The sequence below is a fragment of the Barbatula barbatula genome (assembly GCF_947034865.1).
Source record: "Barbatula barbatula genome assembly, chromosome: 18".
NCBI lineage: Eukaryota > Metazoa > Chordata > Actinopteri > Cypriniformes > Nemacheilidae > Barbatula > Barbatula barbatula.
In genome coordinates, this window is record NC_136781.1 from 1,023,443 (window position 1) to 1,046,736 (window position 23,294).

Sequence of the window (23,294 nt, forward strand, 5' to 3'; positions counted from 1 at the left end):
ACAAGCCTTCTCTCAGATGTACATACTCGACGCGGTTTAAAACCACAAAAAACCCTGATGATCTTTATTGTGTGATAAAAACAATAAACATGTTAACAAAATCAGAGCAACAGTAGTAAAAAGGTTTATAAAAATACAGTAACACTTGAAAATGATGCTTATTCTGAGCTCAGTACAGTTTATAGAAAAGCCGGTTTAAATATATCTATGAAGATCTCTGTTGAAATGTGTGCGTGTCCTTGACCAGCTGTGACATGATTTGAATGTTGTTTGTCCTGAAGCACTGGAAAGACTGCGTGTTTGTTTTTGTTTTGCTTTAGGAAATGTAGATTTCCGTATGAAATGAAGCATGTTTGTTGTTCTATTTGTGCTAAAACCATAAGTAACACAGATTTACCATGATTTTACCACTATAACCATACTTTAACCTTGGCATTTGTAGTAAAACTACGGTAATACAAAACAGGTTCATGTTTGACATTAATGCTGTGTGTTTGGAAGCATTTGCTTTCTTGAAGTCTTAAAAAGATTCTTCAGCCAGAACGGAAAGAATCTGTCTTAATATGTCCCCCCTCACGTCATTCAAAACCTGCATACGTTTCTTCCTTCAGTAAAACACAAACGAAGATATTTCTTCAAAATATCTTCTTTTGTGTCCTGCAGAAGAAAGAAACTCAAAGGTTTGACAAGACATGAGTAAACGTTGAAAGAACGATCACTTTAGGCCCCATCGGTCTTTGTCACCGCCCGTGTTGTCCAGGTCTCTTCGGTTATCACTGTTCCAGGATCAGAGGTTGTTGGCCTGAATGATCTGCTGTAGGATATTGTCTACATCAACTGTGTCGAAGCTTATGCCCTGCATATCCAAGCTTGGCAGAATGGAGGACAGCAATGCCACCACGTTATGACGGATGGATCGCAGTCTGTCCAGCGTGACGGTGCTGTCGGGGGGAAGACAGACAGACAGAGATGTTTAAGGTACGGCACAAGAATTTCTACATTCATTTCAAGATGAATAGTGTTTTTCTTCATCATTGTTGTACACGGACCTGCTGTATGTGTGGTTGGTCGTGTTTGTGCTCTGGTCTCTCCTCTCGTTCATCTCCGTTTGTCTCATTTGGTTGAGCAGTTGGTCTCTTTCTGTTCTCATCTTGTCCAGATCTGTTAATAAAGTCTGATTCTCAGTCTGGAGTTTAGCACATGTTTTACTCCAGTACAGCTCATCTTTAGAGATGCTTTTCCCCGTCTCCAGACCGTTCACCTGTGCGTCCGACCTCTGAAGGAGTTCAAGTTGGTACATATCATGTAAGTGATGATTGATTTGGTAATGTTTCATTGAAGACTCTACAGAATGTATGAGTATGAGCATAAATATGTCATCGAAGATGTTCAATTTGTTGAATAATAACAATATGTCAGTTTTGCAAGAGGGGTTTTACAAACCATTAAAACAGAAATCTGCTTGTTTCATATATCATAGTGCTTGTACAACCCACAACCTACTATACTACTGTAGGTCCTATTGTTAAAAAACTATGTAATATTGTAGTATGCTATAGTATTTACTATAAATTGTAAAAAATACTTGTATAGTACTATTTTGTAGTACTAACTTAATATATTATAGTAGAAGTGGTTCTCAAACTTTTTCGTTGTAAGGCCCGCTTTGCGTAGGGTGCATGCTTTGCGGCCCCCCAAAGAAAGATTTATTTACGTTTACGCATTTGGCAGATACTTTAATTCAAAGTGACTTGCACTGAATGATACTCTACATTTGTATCTGAGTATGTGCAAGCCGTGGGATCGACACATGACCTTGGTGCCGCTAGTGCCATGCTCTTACCACTGAGCTACAGGAAAGCTTATAATCTTTTAATCTTAAACTTAGAATTTTAATTAAACCTAAAACAGGCTATTCAGTTATACAATGCTGGAACCTCGGTTATTTTGGTTGTAGGCTTATTTTATTTATGTATTATGCGTAACACTTATGATAAATTTCTATATTTCATGTCACAATGCCACAAAAATTGTGCCCCACTGGATCCATCTTGGGGTCCCCAGTTTGAGAACCACTGTGCTATTGTATTTACTATAGTAAGGTTGAGAAACACCGTAGTTTACTTTAGAAAATGTTTTTAGGTAGGGATCAGTTTTTTTGTTTATTTGTCCACTTAAAGCCAGTGATGAGATGTATTTTCTGCGTTTTATGACATCAAGGTCTATGAACACAAACCCCCAACTTTCTGCTTTCTTTGTATAAAATATTAAACATATACGTTTTTCTTTTAACTCTTTTCCCACGTGTTGTGTTGTTGGCTCCTTGTTAAAAGTGTTAAATGCTCTCTCATCTGTAAATCACTTTACATCCAAGCGTCTGCTAAATCAATGTACCGGTACACAATGTGCCCTCACAGCTTTGCATCGATAAATGTAAAGTGGCATCCCTCATCTTACCTGACAGTCCAGGCTTGAGCAGGACGTCCGTCTTTCCACATTCTGTTCATGTGACCCTGAGTCTGCACATGCAGACCGCTCCTCGGCCATGGTGGCTTCTGATGATTCCCCATCGGTTACCATGGCAACCTCCATCACCGTCTCCCTGATTCCCAGGATTCGTTTAAGCCGCTTGGCCTCGCGGTCCAGCTGAGCGAGTCTCTGACTGAGGGCCGCGCGGTCCGAGCCGTCCCCCGGAAACGGTGAAACGGGCTGAAACCCCGAGCGGCTCAGAGGCGTGACCACAACCGTCTGAGCCACGGAGGCGTGAGGGGACAGAGGGTGAAGGGGGTTTCTGGACTGCGGAGGCCCGTGAGATGTCTGCGGCTCTGCGGGACTCTCGAGCGCAGCCGCTTCCGGATGCACGTGTTCCTCGTGGGACGATGTATCCACGCCGGGTGCTGCTGGGATGTTTGTTTCTGACACTTTGTGAGATTTATCTGTTGTTTCTTTTTCTGGGTCTTGGTTCATTTTATCAGTGGTTTCCATTTCTGTTGATTTCTGAATTTCATCTGTTGTTTCTCTTTCTGATGCTTCGTGAATTGTATCTGTTGTTTCCGATTCTCCATAAAATTGAACTGGTATATCTGATGCGTTGTGAATTTGATCTGTTGTTTCGGTATATTGACGTACCCGAGGCATGTCGCAAGCGATTTCATCTAGGTATGAGGATAATTTCCACAATTCATCATGTGAAGATGCTTCTTTCCTTCTTTTTCTATAAAGAGCAAATAGAAAATAAACAACAGCAATAGAGAATCATGTATTAGATGTTTTGTACCTTCTTAAGTCCCAATGAAATCAAAATGCAAGTTTTGTGGCTTTTAGCAAGAACTTAAAAGATATCTTGCATATAATAAACTAATGTTCTCCAAAACATCTACAAATGACACAGAAAGAAGATACACCAATACAGATCGATGTTTTATGACATTATTCTGCACTTCAGCTTCTCATCAGATTCCAGGCTGTGATGTAAATGAAACTAAACTGTCTGTTTTGAGGGTTTTTTTCCTTGGTTATTACTGTATATTAACCACACCTCGTGACCATTTCAGTTTGTTTCTGTCCTACATCTGAGCTTTTACAAAAGTGATTGTAAATGTTATATTCTGTATCTTTCAGACCTTGGCGATGGCGACGATTCCTCCTCTTCCGGGGCAGCGACTCCATCATCAACCTGCGTCTCCACGGAAACCGTGACCTCATCCTGTTTGGTCGCTGATGTAGGTTCAGATAGCACTCGACAAAGAGGATGCGCTGAGCTTTTATTCAACTATAACACACTTATTTCAGTCAGGGGTGTGAACAGCACATCACAATCCCAAAAAGGACGTGATGCCGTTTCACATGAACATCATTATTTTTATAAAACACTCTTATGACCACGAAAAGACAACGAGTGCAGTCAAAACGTTGTGTTTCTGGTTGATTTGCATTGTAATGCACAAACCCATTGCCTACACACACACACACTAAACAATAGTTCAAGTTTGCGTATGCAAAGTTTTCGTATAAACGATATGTCCTATCTGGCCACATGTAAAAGGAGACGGCCGCAAACAGAGAGCATTCATACACGCAACCGAGACACATGAGATGTGTACCTCCAAAGATCTTCCTCTTCTCCTCACTGACGCCTGTTCCCTGTACACACACAAACAAATAAACAGTGAGTCGCTTTAAAGACACGCTTGCACATTAACCGCGTGTGAATTCAGACTTCAGGATGTGGTCTCACACGCACACATGCACGCAGAGACGTTTTTTATTTCTTAACTGTTTCTTGAAGGTTTTTTCATAGCTGGCTGATGTGACGTTCTCCTCTGTGTTCTCTGGCAACAAACAACTCCTGTAAACAAACACATGCAATAATTCCTCAATCGGTTTATGCTGAAACATTTAGATCGGTGCATTTGGTAAATCCTTTTATATATAACAACGCAGAGTACAGTGCATTAAAGGTACGTGTTTTATCTTTATCTGTTTGTTTTGAGTCATAGCCCAATGATTATTTACTATGGTAAACTGTAGGAAAATTCGTAGTGCTTGTAAGCCTTGCCATAGTCCATATTAAAGAAATACTCCGCCCGTCATCATTTGATCACCCTTCGGTTGTTTCAAATCTTTATAAATATCTTTGTTCTGGTGAACGCAAAGGAAGATGAGTAAATGATGACAGAACTTACATGTAAATGCATTTGGGTGGAGTATCTCTTTAAAGTACACTACTTGATCACTCACCGCAGATGTGACACTGGATGCATGCTGCACCTGAAGGGGTCGGGAACGTTTCCAGAGAACAGATGGCTTGCAATTCCTCTCCATTTCAAACACGCCTCGCACTGAATCCACGTCTCATCACTGGAGGAAAGGTGAGACTCATCAACCCACCAACTCTTATTCATTGGCTTCACAGAGATGCTCTCGATTCAACGTCACAACATTACAATCAACACGTCAGATTTTAAGGGATACAGTGAATTATCCACAAACCTGTATTAGTTTCTTTCTTCTGCAGAACACACAAGATGATATTTTGAAGAGCGTTGATAACCAAACAACACTGAACACCATTGATTCCACCGTATGATCACAAAACCACTGAGACATTTCTCAAAATATCTTCTTTTGTGTTCCGCTGAAGAAAGACATGAGGGTGAATAAATGATGACACAAATTTTTGTTTCGCGTGAACATACCCTTTAACGGAAGAGAATAGATCCAACTAACTTTTATTTTACAGAAAAATGTTGTTCCGTGGTTATCAAACGAATCTGTTTTAACAACCTTTTTGTTCCATGGTTGACACATTTTTTGTTCATTTATTTTTAAGTGTTTCAATAAATGTGAATAAAACATGAGCGATACCGTTTTTATCTGTATATTTCTTATTCCTGTGGCTCTAGATTCAGATGTCATGTGACATTTACGGCTCGAGTGATTGGCTGAAAGTAACAACTCTATCCAGATAATACTTTTACTCATTTTTAAATCATATCTTTAAAATCATCTTCTATAAAACAACTAAAAGTTTAGGTGTTTATTATTTTAGGCTTGTTGACATGTAAATCCATGTCACGAACAGATCTGTACAATACAACAGCACATGTCTACTTCTGTTATCCAAAGCATCACTGTGTGTAAATGTGTGAGCTCTGTGGTCTAACAGAAAATACACAGTCAGTTTTTAGCAAGCATCTCTCTTTTTTTTTTACCCACAAACCCACAGCTCAGTGTGGCCGATGCCGCTCAGCCACCTCTCTGACAGATGGATGAACTCGTCCCATCAGAAAGATGCAGGTACGAGGAAACCCGTTTCAATAAAGCAACTGTTTTGCATCTGTATGAAAAGCCGGGGGGGAAAGAAGCTTACTCTTCCTCATCTTCTTTCTCTTCTTCTTCCTCGTCTACTTCCTCAGAGTCCTCTGCATCCTCGTCTTCCTTTTTCCTCTCCAGGGCCTGAAACGCTCTCTCTTTTGCTTTCTTTTCCTTCTTTTCACACCAGTAGTCGTTCAGTTTGAGGCCGAGAGCTGCCAGAGTAAGTCTAGGAGTATACAAAAGCAAAAGTGTGGTTAGAAATGTAAACATTTAAATAGATAAACAACTAATATGATAAAAATACACGTTTATTATTTACATTTAGAATGTATTTTTATTACATTTATTATACAGTTTGTTTTGTCTAATTTAGCACTTTCAATCGCGATAAATCGCATCCAGAATAAAGGTTTTTGTTAACATAATACAGTACATATATATGCAAACTGTGCATATTCATTTTGTATTTATAAACACATATTCAGACATTTACGTAGGAAATATTGACATATTTATATTGACCAATTATTTAAATGATATATAAATGTTAATTAATTTAGATATTTTTCTTAAATATAAATATGCACAGTACACAGACATCTATTTTGTAAACACAAACTTGTATTCTGAATGCGATTAATCGTTTGACAGTCCTCTTTTAAATGTTATTAAAGCTGTAGTTTATATATTTTTCTTAATAATAATTTAAGATAAACAAAAAAAACTTAAAAATAAGTACATGAAGTAGCCCGCAGGTTTGTTTCAGAGATGGCGATCGAAAGTCAAACGTTACAAATTGCAGCTTTAATGTTTATAAATAAAAAAAACCTTATTGTGTATTGTTAGTTCTCCTCTTTACACCAATGTGTTCACTGTCACTGAAGGACGTGTTCTCTGTGGCTTTGAATTAAGCGAGTGAATCAGGCCGGGATTTAAATGAGTTGTTATATGAGTTGGATGGCTTTGGTGTAGCGTTGCATGAGTATGTTTGTGGTGAGCTCCACCTGTATTCTTTAGTGTACTCGAAATCCTGCTTGTTATGAGCCGGCTTGAGGAAGTTACACTCAATCACTCCAATGACACCGGCCCCTGACCTTTGACCTGATGACTGAACAACACACAAGAGGAAGATAAACACACTGACGGGGTCACCAAATGCACAAGACCAAAACCATTTATTTAGTCTGACCACAGAACGTAATGCAATCTGTCAAGGTGGCTTGTAAAATATTCATACTACGAATTTGTACAATCCTTTTTGTGCATGGATGTCAGGTTTGTGGCGGGGCTTAATTATTTATTTTTCTAAGAATCGTACATTTTTGTATGACTCGCGTTATACGAACTCATACGAATTAGCCTTATTGTAAAATAGTTATTCCCTTAATAGGAAATATGTACCTTTTGTAAACTTTTTTTTACAGAGGTACGGACACAAACGTCCACCGGGGGCGCTAAAGTGACGAACCGTATTGGTCCGCTAAAGCGTTCCACTAGTGGTACTTGACGACAGAAATTTTTTAACTATATAATCATTTACATTTCGTGTTTTAAATACAATTTCAAATGTTTAATACATGATTGATAAAAACGTAATACATTAAAATAGTGTATAAATTATAGTTTATTTATCATCGGTCGATGTAACTAAGCAGAAAGACTCTTGCGAGTCCCTCTCTTTCTCTTTCTCTTTCTCTTTTCACGTGCCGCCTTGACAAAAACCTTTGCAGTAAAGTGTCTCTGACTGCAAGAATGCATGTGAGTGTCACGGTTTGCTTCTGAAATAATTTTATAAATACTTTGTACTTTAATAGATACTGTATGTAGCACCTTACCCGACCCCTACCCTAAACCTTTAAATACACACTTCCCGACCGCAACAACGAAACTGAAGTCAGATATGGGTTTTTATTGCAAACACTAACCAAAAACAGCATAAGAGCATTACAAACGGGTTGCGTGGCGAGTATTCTGAAGCCCGGTGTGAGTCCAGCAGGCTCGTGTTTTATTAAACTGTACGCTCAAGGTTAGCGCGTGACAGCCAATAGTGTTTTATACCGTAAACAGTCACAAGACAAACGAGAGCCAATGCCATTTCACTGTTTGTCCACAATTTTATATAGATTATGTGTCTAATACCTTGATTTGGCAGCCGACTTTCTCATAGGCTTTTATGAGTCTGTTTTTATGGTACATCATAATGCCGTAGTGCTCCTTTCTTATCCTGTTGAATCCAAACGTTATTTTCACTCTGTCCTTCTGAGCGGTGGCTTTTAAAGAAAACATTTCGTCTCTCGTCCAGAACGTCTGAAGTTGTTACACATATTTTCATTGTCTTTTACAGAAATCAGCGGTCTGTGAAAGGATACGATGAAATGTGGTTTATAGACGTCGTTCTCGATCAAAGACAGACTCTTGGCCACCAGCTTAGTTTGAACTTTCTTCTGTCGCAAAATGATCTGAATCCTGGGCTTCAGGTAAAGAATACTGAGATATGCCTGAAAAAGAGAGAGAGAGAGAGAGACGTGTGTTTTATTTCTGTCTTCATTTGAACCGCAAACTGTTCTGGATTCACGGATGCTGTAATAGACGTCTTCATTTCCAACACAATCTCATTAGGAGTCGCGTGTGTTTATATGTAAAGTGAACATCCAGCACACATTCATTTCCATACATTTGGTTAGACAAAGACAATCAACAGCAAGTACAATGTAAACATTTTTCACGTATGAAGAACTTCAAGAACATGGAAACGGAAACAAATGAGACGCTTGAAATGATCTGGATTTGGGTCAATTTGATGAGAAATGTTTGAGTTCATATTGAGATCTTCAATTGCAGACTTGACAAATCTGAGCTCAGTTTGACACATTGTTGACATCTCTTCAAAGTAAAACCGAAGATTACTCGCAGTGTATACATAATCCACACTCTCAAGTGTGGATTATATACACTGTGAGAGTTAATTTGACCTTTTTAAATCAGGCGATTTTTCTGTGTTCTGAAACTCTAATGAGATTCGTGAGATTATTTTTCTCATGACACGGAAATTAGACTTTCACAAAACTTTGCTCTCCGTTTAATCTTGAGGTCAATGTCACTCCAAATGTAAATCCAGATGGACAAAATGTCTTATATTCAAATCTCTCTCTCTCTCTCATAGTTTCTGGCTAGATCTCTCTGTCACTCACTCGGAGAGAAAACTCCATCTCCGGTGTGCTGTGACTCTCTCTGCGATGTCTGTAATAATCTCTCCTCCATTTCTCCTTCGCCTCCTCTGAATGGATTTCCGGCAGACGGATGTCCTCTGCATCCGTGTCGAAGTCAAATTCTGGCTTTCCGTCTTTATTTCTGTCGCACAGGTGGGAAAAGGGTGAGAAATACAAAGCAAACCATGACGGATCACACCTTGATTTGCCACAGAGTCGAAATGGAACCCCCCCAAAAATGTAGAAATGTAGCTTAAATAAAATAAAATTAAAATAAAGAATGAGTTCATCTTTGCTTGGTCTTGTACGAGTATGTCAAGTGTCCCTTTTTCAAATATGTCATATGTCAAGAACTGACGTTTGTTAAACTAAACAGTTTCAAGGTAATATTCAAAACATATTCAAATCAGCCAAACGCTCTTCCGGCATGATTTGTTTCTCTCAATACATTTGTCAATACTGTTAATAATGTGTTTCGTATGGTTTCTCTGTGCTACGGACCTGCGGATGTTCCAGATGATGATCTTAGTGCCTTTCTTGCCCTGTATGGAGTCCAGCTGTTCCTCTAACTCCGATACGGTGTTGAAGAGAGAATATTTCAGGATGGCTCTGAGACTGGCCTCTGAATCCTCTGTCACCACCAGCGTCTGTAAGATGGGACTGTTAAGGGCAAACGCGCTCCAAACATGTCACCCTGTGTCCAAGGACGGAGTTCACACATTTGACTGTTTATATACTATAAACATATTTTGCTTTAATGTCAAGATAACAATATTTGGTTACTGGTGTTGACTTGAAACAAACAGACAAGTGAATTATATTTATTCAGATAAATGAATGCAGTATGTGATCTGGGCTGGACAGAAGGATATTGGTCTGTTGGTTGAAGGGTGCGATGGGTACGATGACAGCTTGAGCGTTGATGGCTTGCAGGAAGCTTTGCGAAAGCATACCGACGCTCTGACAGCCTCCGTTCTTCGTCAAGATCAGAGCGTCCCGTCCCAAACGCATCGAACCCGACTTAAACCCGTTACCGTAAACCCCGATGGGCTTGTGACTGCCTTTGGCAGAACCCTTCTCTGTGAATCCAAAACTATAAAAACGAGAGTAAAATAGATTTTAGTGGTCATGCAAAACCTGCTGACACGATGCCAGGGAGCTGCTATGGAGTTGCTGAAATGGGTGTCATTTCAGACCTGTGTGGCTTTCTTTCGTCATCAGAACACAAAAGAAGATATTTCGAAGAGCGTGGACCCCATTGACTTCCTCCGTACGAACACAAAACCACTGAGACGTTTCTTAAAATATCTGGTCTTTTTTTTTCCACCGAAGAGTCATATACTGTACAGGTTTCCATGACGGAATTTGTTTGTAAAAAAATCTCTTTGAGGCTGACGGTTGCCAAAAGAATCAATGGTCAAGCGTCTATGATATGACAAATGTATGTAAATATATCTGTGTATTCAGCACCTGAGCATTTTGTGGAGTCTGTTAGGTGTCATTCCGCTCCCGTTGTCCATAAAACTGAGACACAGCTGTTCCCCGACTGTAAGAACATCAATCCAGATGTTTTTGGCTGTGACTCCGGGGTCGGATGCGTTATCTGTGACAGATCATCTGTATCAGTTCAGCTACATTCAGCTGTTGTTTATTAACACCACATGCGTTATATCCGTTGAATGTACGCTTTGAGCAATCGCGTGTACATCGTTCACACTTTTTAAAAACCTTTAAACTTAAGTGACACAAACCCACAACCTAAAGGCAGCAACACAAACACGTGTGCTGGTTTTCTTCCGTTATGCATCCTGTTGAAGCATTAAGCTGAATTAAGTTCCTACTCTTCGTATCTTGATTATTAAATGATCAAAGATGAACACATTTAGAAATGTTTCCACTGTCTCTGTTGGATCTGCTCCCGAACACTTAAACAACATCTTCAGCTGTGAACTCTGTATAGTGTTTGCACATGTAAGTCATGTAGTGGCTGTATGAAGTCATTTCCACTCATGTTCACACAGGTGTCCTAACCACAGGTGCAGATCATACCCTTTCACAATGAATATGCTTTTCTTGCAACCAACAGTTTTTTCTAAGCTAACAAACATTCTTTCTTTATTTAACTTATAGTTACCAATTATGTAAATGTTTGTACTCTGTATACTTCCACAGCTCTGTATAAAATAATATGACATTTTAAAAAACGTATTTTCATTTGTGCAGTAGGAATTTAACATATACGCATTGATGAAAAGTACTTATTACAGGAAGCCATGTGTTAAGACTCGTCAGTATTGTCCATGGTGTCAAGGTGGATTTTTAAGACTTCATGAGTTAGTACAGAGTCATTTCATTGCTTTTTAGAAAGTGAGTAGTTTCAATAAAGTGCTATATTTCGTGATCGGTGGGCTCACGGAGAGCCCCAAAAACGCACCAGCAGCAGGTGCGTAAAAGCGCACGTCATCCAAATACGCGTGCACAGTCTGTAAGACTTTGCGGAAGTTTAAAACGAAACTCGCATTACTTCCTTCACAAACTGAGGTTTCGTGCAAATTTCAAAATGCATTTGTTATGTTTACCTATGAGCTCGGCGACAGCGCTGAATGGCCATGTATGACTGGTGGAGTTGCTCTCCAGATACGTCGGGCTCATCTAGAGCATAATGTAGACGATTTAAAATAACGTAGATTATATGAAAGCAGATGAAAATGCATGAAAGTGAATGTAGTTATAAAGTAAACTTACAGAGCTCAGGCGGATGCCGTGTTCACTGAGTCTCGCCATCATGAAGACGCGCGTCAGATGGAGAGAGAGAGCGACTGATGCGTCTTGAGCTCAGCAGCGCTTCCTCTTTCAGACCTGGGTCTGTGTGACACTCCCACCCACAAATGTCAAGTGTCTGTATGTGCACAGTGCATGCTTACATATTCAAATATAAACTATGTAGACATACACTTTGCAGAAAAGATGGGAACTTAATAAGAAAATATGACACACTCATAAAATGCTGCAAAAAGATCACAGTTGGAGGTTCTTTATAGACCAGTGGTGGTTCTATGGCATTGAGTAGCATCTTCGTTTTTTAGTCACCATAAATACCATTTACTATTATATACAGTATGTATTATTCTTTTTTAATTGTTAAGTTAATAAATCTATAGATTTTCATTTTATGTGGGAATTTCAAGACAATAAGATTTTGCCGCAGTGCTGCTCCAAAGAAAAACACATTGAAGTCCCACCTTGATGACAATACATCTCTAGTTTTCAGTGAGGCACAAACAATGTTTGTGAACTTGTCTACTTTATTTAAATGTTTTTTTTATAAAATATTTGAATGTCATCAGAGAATTAAGTAAAAACATAGTAGATACAATTTGATATTTTTATAATATTGTTCTAAGAGGAAATCACATTACAGCACTGTCTTGCAATTCACAGAATTTAACAGAATAGTGTATTTAAAAACAGCAGATATTTTGTTTGATAATTTGTTGGATCTCTCTCTCTCTCTTTCTCTCTCTCTGTGTCAGTCTTTGGTGGCGTAGAAAAGTCCCCAGCGTTGGTCTCCGGTCTCACAGCGCTGTAGTTTTTCTGTCCATCCGTTTATGATAATATCATAATCTTCCCCGGAGAACTCCTGCAGAAGAGACGGAGGTTTATGACGTTACAGCTAATTCCTGTCCAGCACATCTTGTCTTCAGTAAATTAAAAAAGATTTGAAGTCATTTATATCAATGAAATCAATGTTTGTGTGTGAGGAAGTAAGTGATTGAATGTGCGTGTGTGTGTATTTGTGAACAAATGCTTGTGTTTTTGTCTTTTCGTATTTGAATGAGTGTCTATGTATGTGTGAACAAATGTATTTGTGTGTTTTAGTAGACGTGTGTATAAATGTTTGTGTGTGTGTGAGTTCACCTGTATAAAAGCTTCCTTGATCTCCTCCGCTCTCAGTAATTCAGACTTTATGACTTGAATAAACTGTTCTGTTCTGTCCAAAGCTTGAACGTTCGTGAATCCCACCTCTTTCAGAAACTACAACACACGCAATATCATCACAGCGCAAACACAAACAAGCATCACGACACACATGACGGATCAATCATTAATCTGATCACAAACAAACATGAATAGTTCAGTTTGATTTCATCAGATATCGGTGTTCTCGTGCGTGTCTCACCTGTCCGTATCTCTGAGGTGTGTAGAGGATATATCCCCTCTGACTCACATACTCCTGAAACGCTGGAGACCACGGCTGCTCTCCACAACAATAATCACTGATCAGAAGCTTCCCGCCTGGCTTTAACCACGACTGAAACGCACACATTCAACAAGTCAAACCAATGATCGACCCGTTTGCTTTACTGGAACACAAGAACACAACTTGAACAGAAGATTGACTTTTTTCTTCATGGAATAAAGTCAATCATACTGGGTTTCCTAGTTGTAGTTTAACATTTATTTTTACAGCGTTCTCCGCAAATGTGCTCACCTCCTCCGATAATTATTCACATCCATTCAATTATCTTATTATTCCTGTCGTGAGTTTGACTCTATCTGCTTAAGTTTGGTAAAAACGCAACGGCTTGTTTTTTAATAAGGTTCCATCCCCATACACATATGCATGCGTGTAGCTGTCGGTACGCTCACATAAAACTTTCTGAAGAGGTCAAGTTTGTCCTTGATGTGCAGGATGGTGTCTCTGCTGTACACCACATCGAAGGTGCAGTCAGGAAAGCTTCTCTTCGTGGCATCTGACACCTCAAACTGCACCTGCAGAAGAATGACATCATCACTTCCATTTTAGGTCAACAACCATTGGCTGTATTATTTCTCAACCTCAACAAGGTTAGTGATCGCATTAGTCTCATGTCATTGCATGTAAAGATAAAGTCGATAATTATAATATTTATGTTGCGTGGCCACAAGCTTCTTACTCAAAATTATAATTTCTAGGTTATTATCTAAAGTGTCTGGGCAGCCACGGCATAGATATGCTTAATTTAAGCGCTCCAGGCACGTAGACGCATCGGCCATCTTGGAAAGGTCCACTGGCGTCACTCACAGTATGCTCGAATGCCACAACACCCGAAAAATGGGATACTCATTCGTTGTCGAAATGTGTTAGTTTAGCAAATATAACGTTTGAGTTTACACAACAACAAATATGTTTTCATAATCATACACAGACAGCTTGCTCTCGAGTGATAACGGACCGGCTTGTGCAGGGTTGCCAGATTTGTGATAGAAAATCCTTCATGACGAGTCTAACGTCCCTAGTCCAAACAACAGAAATTAACATTTTTAAATAATCTTAATATTTTAAGATTGGCAGCTTAATAAAAAAAGCCTTCCACTTATAACCAACAGTTAAAAACTGTCCCAATTCCACTGGAAAGCCGCAGACTTTGCAACACGGATCGGCTCGCATCGCTCCAAAATGGCGGACGATGCTACGGATGCTTATGCGGCATCTAGATTTTTATATCTATGGGCGAGGGCATCACTACTGTAAGTGTACTACTGTACGGATGCTAATGCGGCATCTAGATATTTATATCTATGGGCGAGGGCATCACTACTGTAAGTGTACTACTGTACGGATGCTAATGCGGCATCTAGATATTTATATCTATGGGCGAGGGCATCACTACTGTAAGTGTACTACTGTACGGATGCTAATGCGGCATCTAGATATTTATATCTATGGGGGAGGGCATCACTACTGTAAGTGTACTACTGTACGGATGCTAATGCGGCATCTAGATATTTATATCTATGGGCGAGGGCATCACTACTGTAAGTGTACTACTGTACGGATGCTAATGCGGCATCTAGATATTTATATCTATGGGCGAGGGCATCACTACTGTACGGATGCTAATGCGGCATCTAGATATTTATATCTATGGGCGAAGGCATCACTTCTGTAAGTGTACTACTGTACGGATGCTAATGCGGCATCTAGATATTTATATCTATGGGCGAAGGCATCACTTCTGTAAGTGTACTACTGTACGGATGCTAATGCGGCATCTAGATATTTATATCTATGGGCGAGGGCATCACTACTGTACGGATGCTAATGCGGCATCTAGATATTTGACTGGTGCAAGAGTGAGAATTTATTGGTCATTTGTTGTTTTTCATTGAAGTCACAGATCTTTCTCTAAATTTGCTCATGGAGAAATGAGAGTGTTATTGTTTTCAACACATGAGGAGTCTGGAGGTGTAAATGAATGTAGATTGTAGAGGTCGTTGGTTCAATTTGAGTTCATATTGAGATCTTCACTAAAATTGACTTTTGATGGCAGACTTAGCAAATTTGAGCTCAGTTTGACTCTTCTCAAACTCAGTGACATTTGTTACCCCTTCTCTTAGGAGAAATATCTGAGACACAGATGAGACTTAACAAAAGTTTCCATTTGCTGTCCATTTAATCTCTTGTTTTTTTCCTCTTACGGGGGTTTTCATAGACATGTCTTGATAAACGTGACTTACTAGAGGAAGCTTCTCTGTGACGGCTCTCTCCATAGCGATCTCCACCATGTTAGACGACAGGTCCATCCCCAGAACTTCAACACCAAAAGTCTGAATCGCACACAGTGGTTATAAATCTGCATGTCTGATGTGTTGTTAAGATATTGTTAAAGGGATGGTGTTTGTTGTACACTAGACGTCTCTGATGATCGCTCACCTTGGCCATGTAGAAATCTCCACCTCCAATTCCACAGCCGACATCCAGCACCTTCTGTCCTGGGGTCAAGTTCAACATTTCCACAAACACCTGGCGGGTTAAAGACTCGTGTATCAGAAAACAAGTGATTAATGATCGACCGATCACTACGCACAAGTGAACTTTTCAGAGCAATGAGCTTTGTAAAATATCAGCGCGTTTCAGAGAGGCGGAGCAAAGAGGAGATACAAACATGCTCGGTATGTGGAAATAAATCGTGTATACACATTGTATTACATCTAAAGCAAACAATAATATTTGTTTTAGCCGCGTCAAATGACCCCTTTAAGTGAAAAGATGACGTACTGTCTAGAGATGTGCTTCTACAGAAGTGTGTTGAATAGATGGCAAGAAAAACAATTTTAATTCTAAGTAACCGGCCATGTGATTGCATATAAGATAGCAACTTTTCAAAGGAAACACATCATTTTTGTTTAAAATGTTACCGTTTATTCATAGCAATTTGTTGTGAAATTGCTTGTTAACTAGACAGAAGAATAAAAGCTTATATAAATACAGCAACTGTGTTGCAATAGTAAGCACATTTTATATTTTTATATGAAACAAATTTGCTATCTTAAAACAGACTATTCTTCTTGTGCACATGTTTGTAAAATGAACACCCCTTGACTTTTCTGAAACTTCTGACCTTTGTAGTGCCGGGTCCTCCTGTGCTGACATATCCAGAGCCAAACATCTTCTCATAACGCAGGATTCCTCTACGGGTGTACTGCTGGTTATCCAGAAACTGCTGGAATGTGGAGAATCCGCCCGGATGCTGCTCGACTCCATTACGCCCAACCTTCTGCAGGATCCAACACAGCTGGTTCTGATTCTTCTTCATCTGGAACATGACAAGGTTCCTTATACATTCTTTACATTAACGCATTTGGCCGATACTTTTATTCAAAACGACTTAAAGTGCATGAAAATATACATTTGTTATCTGGGACTTGAACCCACAGCCTTTGCGCTGCGAATGGTCGACTTTAATGCGACGGTGTCCGTAGGACTTTGTTTACCTTGACGTAGGTCTGAACTGGTTTGTTGAGGACTATATCAAAACCGCAGCATTGCTTTCCTCCCTTCTCTGATTCGTTCAGCACCACTGATGTCATAAGGTGGTTGTAGTGGGCGGGGGTTCTGTAGTGGGTGGGGTTGAAATCTCGCTTGCTGTCACCTGTTTGGGTTAAAACGACAAACAGTTACACCTTTAAAATGTTTAAACTTTAAAAATAAGTATTTGGTTTTCATTGTTTTTGTACATCAATCTAACCGAAATAAGACAGAGAATATAACAAGGTAAATCAATGTGATAAAAACAAACCAATGAGGTGCAAAGCAGTTTTCTCGAACCTGATTGGTGAAAGCAGGACTCTCTGAAGAAGAGGTGCCCGCCTGGACGGAGCCAACCGAGCATCTTTTCAGCCAGCGACCTCAACTCCTGATCGCTCAGATACATCAACAGCCAATTAGAGAAGACCAAGTCAAAACTGACACAGAGGGGTAGAGAGAGAGAGAGAGAGAGAGAGAGAGAAAGATAGAGCGTGATTTCATGTCTTCCGGTCAAGCATTAAAATACTGTGATTTATTGAAAATGAAAACGTCAGTATTTATAAAAGTAAACAGCGAACTGAGTATATATTTGGGTATGGGGGGGGGGGATTTGTTGGGCAGTGGGGTAAGATGAGCCATTTTCTACTTAAGTGGTCCTCGAGATGACAGAAAATAAGGAATGAGTGCAATAAAAGTATGTTATCTAATTTCAGGATGTTTCATATCAATCTTAATGATAAGAAAACCTCTATGACATAAGGTTTTAACAAATGGCTTCATATAAAAAAGTGCTCCTTTGTTTCTGTTTGCCCCACGATAGGGGTAAGTAGATCCGAGTCAGGGGGGGGAGTTGAACCATATGGAAATATAGTGAGCATGCAACTGCATTTGTGTCACGAAACTGAAGGAGAACCCAGGTGCAGGCAGCAAAACGGGGATGAAGGGGTAACAAATAGACTTTAATAAATAAATAAAACAGGAACAAAACATAAACTCCCTCGATGGGGAAAACACTACTAACAAAATACCACAACTGAAAACTAAACACTCAACAGGACTCGCAAATACAAAACACTAAGACTAGACTTGACTTTTGAAGGCTTCAGGAACACGGTAACAAGAATGGCATATAAGTACATCCAAGGAAACACGTACAACGAACGAGCACAAGACAATAGACAAGAGGGTATTAAATAGGGAGACTAACAAAGGAGATAACAATGGGCAGGTGTGGGTAATAAGACACAGGAGGAAAGCAACACTAGGAACGAGAGGGGCGGGGCCAATGACGAGACTGGAGAGAACACATATCATGTCCTGATTGACAATAATATGTTTCTCTCCACATAAAACACGTAGGTCTGTCATGATTCTGCCCCTAGACCAGACTACCAAGACAAGATTAGACAGAATCATGACACATTTGAATAAAGACCGTGTTTTTAAACATGTACACTTGAAAAAGTAATTCAATCATTTATTTCCATTGCAAATACTAATAGTTTTTTTTAAGCTAATTTAAACCAAAAATAAGCAAAATAACTTTACATTTGTCTTGTCATTTACAATATCTTTCGGTTTGCATTTCTGAAATAACCTTGTTATAACAAAGTTGTAATCATCCACAAACCGATGAAACTGAGAGTTATTTTTATTAATAATAAATGATTTTCTGCTCTCACTATGTCTGTTTTTGTAGATTCTTGGCATTATAAAGTGCTTTTTAATGCCAAACATGTTACGCCCTGAGTGTTTGCACTTTATTTTACAGTACGTGTACCTATAGTGTACAAACAGTGTTCATACCTAAGGAAGTACGGGGTAGTATAAGGCTACGTACGTTTAAATATAGGTTCAAGGTTAATGCTAGTTATTATATTTAATATATACTTACCCACTGGCTCATCTTACCCCACTCACCCCTACTGCACGTCATATGTTGTAAACATCAGAACAGAAAAGAGTCATCTGTCAAATGCTTTTTAAGCTTCTTTATTTTTTCTTAAAAATATTTTTTCTTTAACTAATAATCTGTTGCTGACATGCAGACATTTATAAGTGTAGCCGAAGTATCCAACACGAATCAAAATGTATAGCTGTAATGTACAAAGCTCAAAATGCCTCAAAAGTCCTCCAACCCTCGTTTCCTTCATAAGTTTTGTGTATAATGTACATTCTAGTAAATGTAGTTAGTGTGCACCTGTGTTTTGGGAAGTCCAGCTTTGTGACATCAGCTTGGAGGAACTCGGCGTTGCCTAGGTGACTGTTGTCCTCCCTGTTTTTTTCCACAAAGTTCTCCATGAAGTCCACCGCGGTCACGTGACGGGCCTTGCCAATGAGGTGACACGTGTAACGGCTGCAAAGGTCAGAGGTCGTGATGACAATAGAGAAAAAACAACACGTTTTACACAAAACACGGATAAGGACAACAATCCCTACAGAAATGTAAATTCACTGTGAAACCTCAGCACTATGTATACTCATGAAATATTAAAACTGATACCATAATTACTGAAAAGTAATTATTTAACCTTGATGTGACCGTTTTTGCCCAAATGTCAGTTTGACAGAGACGGGTCTAAATGTAAAGGACAATGTGGTCACTGACCCAATTCCAGCTCCGAGTTCCAGCACATCTTTCCCGGCCAGACATGGCAGCATTGAGAGGATCTCTGGAAGTTCATGTTGTGTTAGCCGGTGCGCGTTAGAATCCAGCATCATCTCCTCTACCGTCGCCAACTTGGAGTGTTCCTTCCAAAACTCTGTCATGGTGTTTCTCTCCGTTTCTTTAAAGACCAAATCCAGGTATAAGTATGTTACAAATACTTAATACCCGAATGACCTAAATTCATCAAACATCTAGATCAAAGCAACTGTTCAAAATAATTGTGTATCTTTAATGATCATGTAAATTCAGGCACTTGAAAATCAGACTTAATTACTGTAATTATCCAGAATTTGGCCATGACATAGATTGCATTCATTATTTTTTCAAATTGAACAATTTTATGCATTTTCAAGCTTTAGAATTAATAAGCTGCAAAAAAGATGTCAGGGGCAAAACATGTATTGAAAGTTACACTCTGCAAGACCAAAGTGAAAAAGGTCTGGGATTGTTCCAAGATCTCTTGCTTTTCTACCGCAAATATTGACGGAGTCAGACAAACATCTTATAATGTGCCATGTGTCATTCAATTAAAATCAATACAACACATACTGTGACAAAAGCTATTTCCCAAATAAACGTGTCTTACCTTGGTCCATGATCACTTATTTAAAGTCAAATACAGTACAGATATAGATCAAAGTCTTTACACCAACAACTGTTCGGTGAGCCTCTGTGTGTCTTTAAATATTCATGCGCTCTGTGATGGGTCTATATGGCTCGCAGCTCATAAACCCGAAAGACCACGAGGGCGAGGGGTGGAGACACGCGCCTTTACGCATGAATAATAATAATGTTTGGTCTGGAGGTGTTACAATCTGTCCTGGAACGGGATTTCCTCTCTCTTACCTCAGTCTCGGACTCGATGCGAGCTCAGGGAGGCTGTGCGTGGAAGCGTGAATGCTGGGAGGCGTCAGTAATGGGATGTGTCCGATCATGAGCCCATGTCCAAACGCGCTCTCTGATTGGAGAAGAAAGGGAGATACAAAGGAAAGGCGGCTCCTCCTCAGCCTTCCCAATGGTGAATGTAAAATTACACGACAAGGAAAAGCGCGCATGGTGTATTACATGAAGCGCTACATGTGCACGGGCTTCTGTTGGAAATGTGCTGACGCGTCTCCATGCGCGCTCCAGGGAGGAATGTGCGTTGCGCAATATTGCCTCATGCATTTTGCAGACCAACCCGGCTAGACTGTTCAAACTTTATTTCTAATACTTAATCCAATATTGTGTTGTACAGTGTTGCTTTGAAGATCAAAATAGCTATTAAACGTTTCCAACATTATTGCCCTGGAATGTCATTATATGTGATGCTTTGGGATCAATTGTGATAAGTCCATATATATAGCTTTACTTGTTATGTAATAGCATGTTCTCTCAACATCAATGTTAACATGTTATATTCATAAAGGTGTAAAATATTATGCTGATTGGTTGAAATATGGACATTTTGCAAAAGAATGGATTTTAACTCAATTTAAAGTAATGTCTTTGTTTGTCCTTGGGTTGAAACAACACAGCATTTCATAATCTTCTTAATCCACGCAATTACACGGTTTAAAAAGATTATAAATGCAGGGAAATCATTTATTAGCGCTTCACACAATAACTGATCACTGAATTTCCGCTGAGATAAAACACCAGCGTGAGCTCAAAGACAGATGATGCAAGAGAAACATGCTGTTCTTTAACCCACCTGAAAGCTGGAACTGACAGAATGTCCCAATTCTGTATGAAAGGTTCTTACTACAAACTATCACCTTCCAAATGCTAAAGTGCAAGCAAATCAAAAATGTTTGAGTTCATTTTGAGTTCTTCAATAATATTGACTTTTGATTGCCGACTTGACAAATATAAGCTCAGTTTGACACATTGTTGACGTCTCTTATGAAACTAATGACACTGACATTTGTGACTCTTTCTCAGGAGAAATATCTTTGATGTTTTGTCTGTTTGCTCATCTTTTTGTATTCATTCCGTATTTTTCCATGTTTAATATTTAGTTTCTTTTAATGAAATGAGTGTAAGATTTATACTGCACTCATACACTACACTGGTCTGTCAGTCGACTCGTGAGTCACTCTTCCAGCACACACCTGACGGGTGTAAACATGAGTTCAGAGTTCAGTTGGTTAAGATGACCTGGATTCAGTGCTGGACTGTGGTGTGATGTTGTTCAGAGTCTCCAGAGCTTTTGTTCTTGGATTTGAACCACATATTCCACTGCCACGTCTGTGTGCTCTTAGAACCAGTTACACATTGGAGTAAGATAATGATTTACAAAGATCAAAGATGATAGGTGCACGTGTTTGATGTGCATCCATGCAGCATTCAGAATAAAATGTAGTTCATTCAACAAACTGGATACAAATGATCCAAATACGGATTATGAGCACATTTAATGCCATGTTTTGTTTAATATGGTCTAAAATATTGTACCGAGACATGTACCATGGTATTACAGTGGTGTACCATACCTTTGCAGTGTATGTGAAGTATATACCATTGCAGTATATGGTGTATATTTCACATTACTGATAGCCTACCAACGATACTACCATAATACAAATACAGTTTTCATTCTGAATACATACTTCTAACGTATTGCAAATAAATCAGGAAAAATAACCCTGAATACATTTGGGGTTATGTCATTGATGAACCACTAGATGTCAGCACATCTCATATGATCTCAAGAGCTCTCTTTAATAGGGTCGATCAGATTTTATTTGTGCATTGTTTAATACCTCCCCCCTGTGTGTTTTCTTGGCTTATTGAATTATTTATTCCTCTTTATCTTTTTCTACACATTAAAGTTCACCACATTGTTTTTGAGGCATTGACATTTATGCATTTGACCAAAGCATCTTGCATTATTCTACACATTTGTATAGAATAATGATGTAATGCCCCACGCTCAAACCACTGAGTTACAGCGTTAAGCTTAAGTTTATTTATTTTTATTAGATAAACATCTCATTTTAGGAAGAACATTACTGGAAACGGTGAATCTCTGGCCACTGTCTGAGTCTCAAATCTCATTCATACAAAACCAGTTTCTGTTTATTGTTCAGATCATGACATTTTGATTTAATGTGCTCTTCTTGTCCTATTGATTTTTCTTTTCTCTTTTTATTTGTGTTTCTTTTTTGAAGATCTTTTTTAATTGCTACCATGTATATAAAAGCTTTTGAAAAATTCAGTAACAACACACTCTCTCTCTCCAACACAAACGCACAGGAATCTATTGGCTCTGGTCTACATTGGTTTATCACTGTCATTTATTGCTGTTTCGGGGGGGCGGTGTACGCTGTCGTCCAAACTACCTCAGCAAAAACACAGCAGGAGCGAGACAAGTGTGTTTTCACACCGCTGAGTGTCTACATGAGAGTGTTTGAGTGAGTGTGTGTGTGTTTATATGAGAGATAAAGAATGGTTGAGTGAACATTATTACAAAACAAATTCACGATCTTGCGGCAGTAAATGTGCCATTCCTAACACCAGAAGCTCTTCCCCGTGACTGAGCATTATTGGGGAAAATAAAACATGTTATACGGCACCAAACTAGTGCTAATGTTTCAACATTTTAACACGGAAGATAGTGAGAATGTGTGTGATGCTTGCATGAGCAAAAATCACCACCATGATGATAGAAAGTGTAGGTGGTAACCAGGGTGTTGCTATGCGATATATTCTTCTGTGTGGATTTTAGATGAAGATTTAGCGTCCCAGGTCAAAGGTTGTAATGCTATACTAAGTCAAAACCATGAGAAACAACAAGCTGCGTGATTTGATAATAAAGTAAATGATT

The 23,294-nt window shown here is 39.1% G+C and overlaps 2 protein-coding genes across 3 annotated transcripts; both read right to left on the minus strand.

Annotated features, from left to right (window-relative positions):
* Positions 1–43: 43 nt before the first annotated feature.
* Positions 44–11,951, minus strand: LOC306907622 (uncharacterized protein). The gene is made up of 17 exons (XM_079479863.1): positions 11,772–11,951; positions 11,606–11,678; positions 10,497–10,629; positions 9,898–10,119; positions 9,528–9,674; positions 9,009–9,168; positions 8,187–8,315; positions 7,957–8,076; positions 6,822–6,925; positions 5,873–6,043; positions 4,741–4,860; positions 4,277–4,348; positions 4,104–4,143; positions 3,624–3,772; positions 2,458–3,214; positions 1,050–1,276; positions 44–941 (listed from the first exon to the last, which is right to left on the minus strand). The coding sequence occupies exons 1-17, from the start codon at positions 11,811–11,813 to the stop codon at positions 788–790; spliced, it is 2,820 nt and encodes a 939-aa protein (XP_079335989.1). The 5' UTR covers positions 11,814–11,951; the 3' UTR covers positions 44–787.
* An 81-nt stretch (positions 11,952–12,032) lies between these two features.
* pmt (phosphoethanolamine methyltransferase) lies at positions 12,033–21,307 on the minus strand. 2 transcript variants are annotated; one of them, XM_079479865.1, is made up of 13 exons: positions 21,180–21,307; positions 20,333–20,494; positions 19,427–19,604; positions 19,019–19,174; positions 17,119–17,255; positions 16,785–16,942; positions 16,412–16,606; positions 15,724–15,813; positions 15,528–15,617; positions 13,677–13,799; positions 13,207–13,338; positions 12,945–13,061; positions 12,033–12,666 (listed from the first exon to the last, which is right to left on the minus strand). In XM_079479865.1, the coding sequence occupies exons 3-13, from the start codon at positions 19,585–19,587 to the stop codon at positions 12,556–12,558; spliced, it is 1,470 nt and encodes a 489-aa protein (XP_079335991.1). In that variant the 5' UTR covers positions 19,588–19,604; positions 20,333–20,494; positions 21,180–21,307; the 3' UTR covers positions 12,033–12,555. The 2 variants fall into 2 exon arrangements, with proteins under 2 accessions (XP_079335991.1, XP_079335990.1); XM_079479864.1 differs by lacking the exon at positions 21,180–21,307 and having other exon boundaries at positions 20,073–20,358.
* Between the last annotated feature and the right edge of the window lie 1,987 nt (positions 21,308–23,294).

Excerpts from the sequence above, each read along its gene's own strand:
- pmt (XM_079479864.1), bottom strand. Across the intron at positions 13,339-13,676 it reads ACCTCTTCAGAAAGTTTTAT|TCGTGGTTAAAGCCAGGCGG; the intron begins GTGAGCGTACCG and ends TGTGCGTTTCAG. Across the intron at positions 12,667-12,944 it reads TCAAGGAAGCTTTTATACAG|GAGTTCTCCGGGGAAGATTA; the intron begins GTGAACTCACAC and ends TCTCTTCTGCAG.
- LOC306907622 (XM_079479863.1), bottom strand. The coding sequence starts at position 11,813 with ATGATGGCGAGACTCAGTGAACACGGCATCCGCCTGAGCTCT. Across the intron at positions 9,675-9,897 it reads CCCTTCAACCAACAGACCAA|GACGCTGGTGGTGACAGAGG; the intron begins TATCCTTCTGTC and ends TCCCATCTTACA. Across the intron at positions 6,044-6,821 it reads GAGTACACTAAAGAATACAG|ACTTACTCTGGCAGCTCTCG; the intron begins GTGGAGCTCACC and ends GTATACTCCTAG.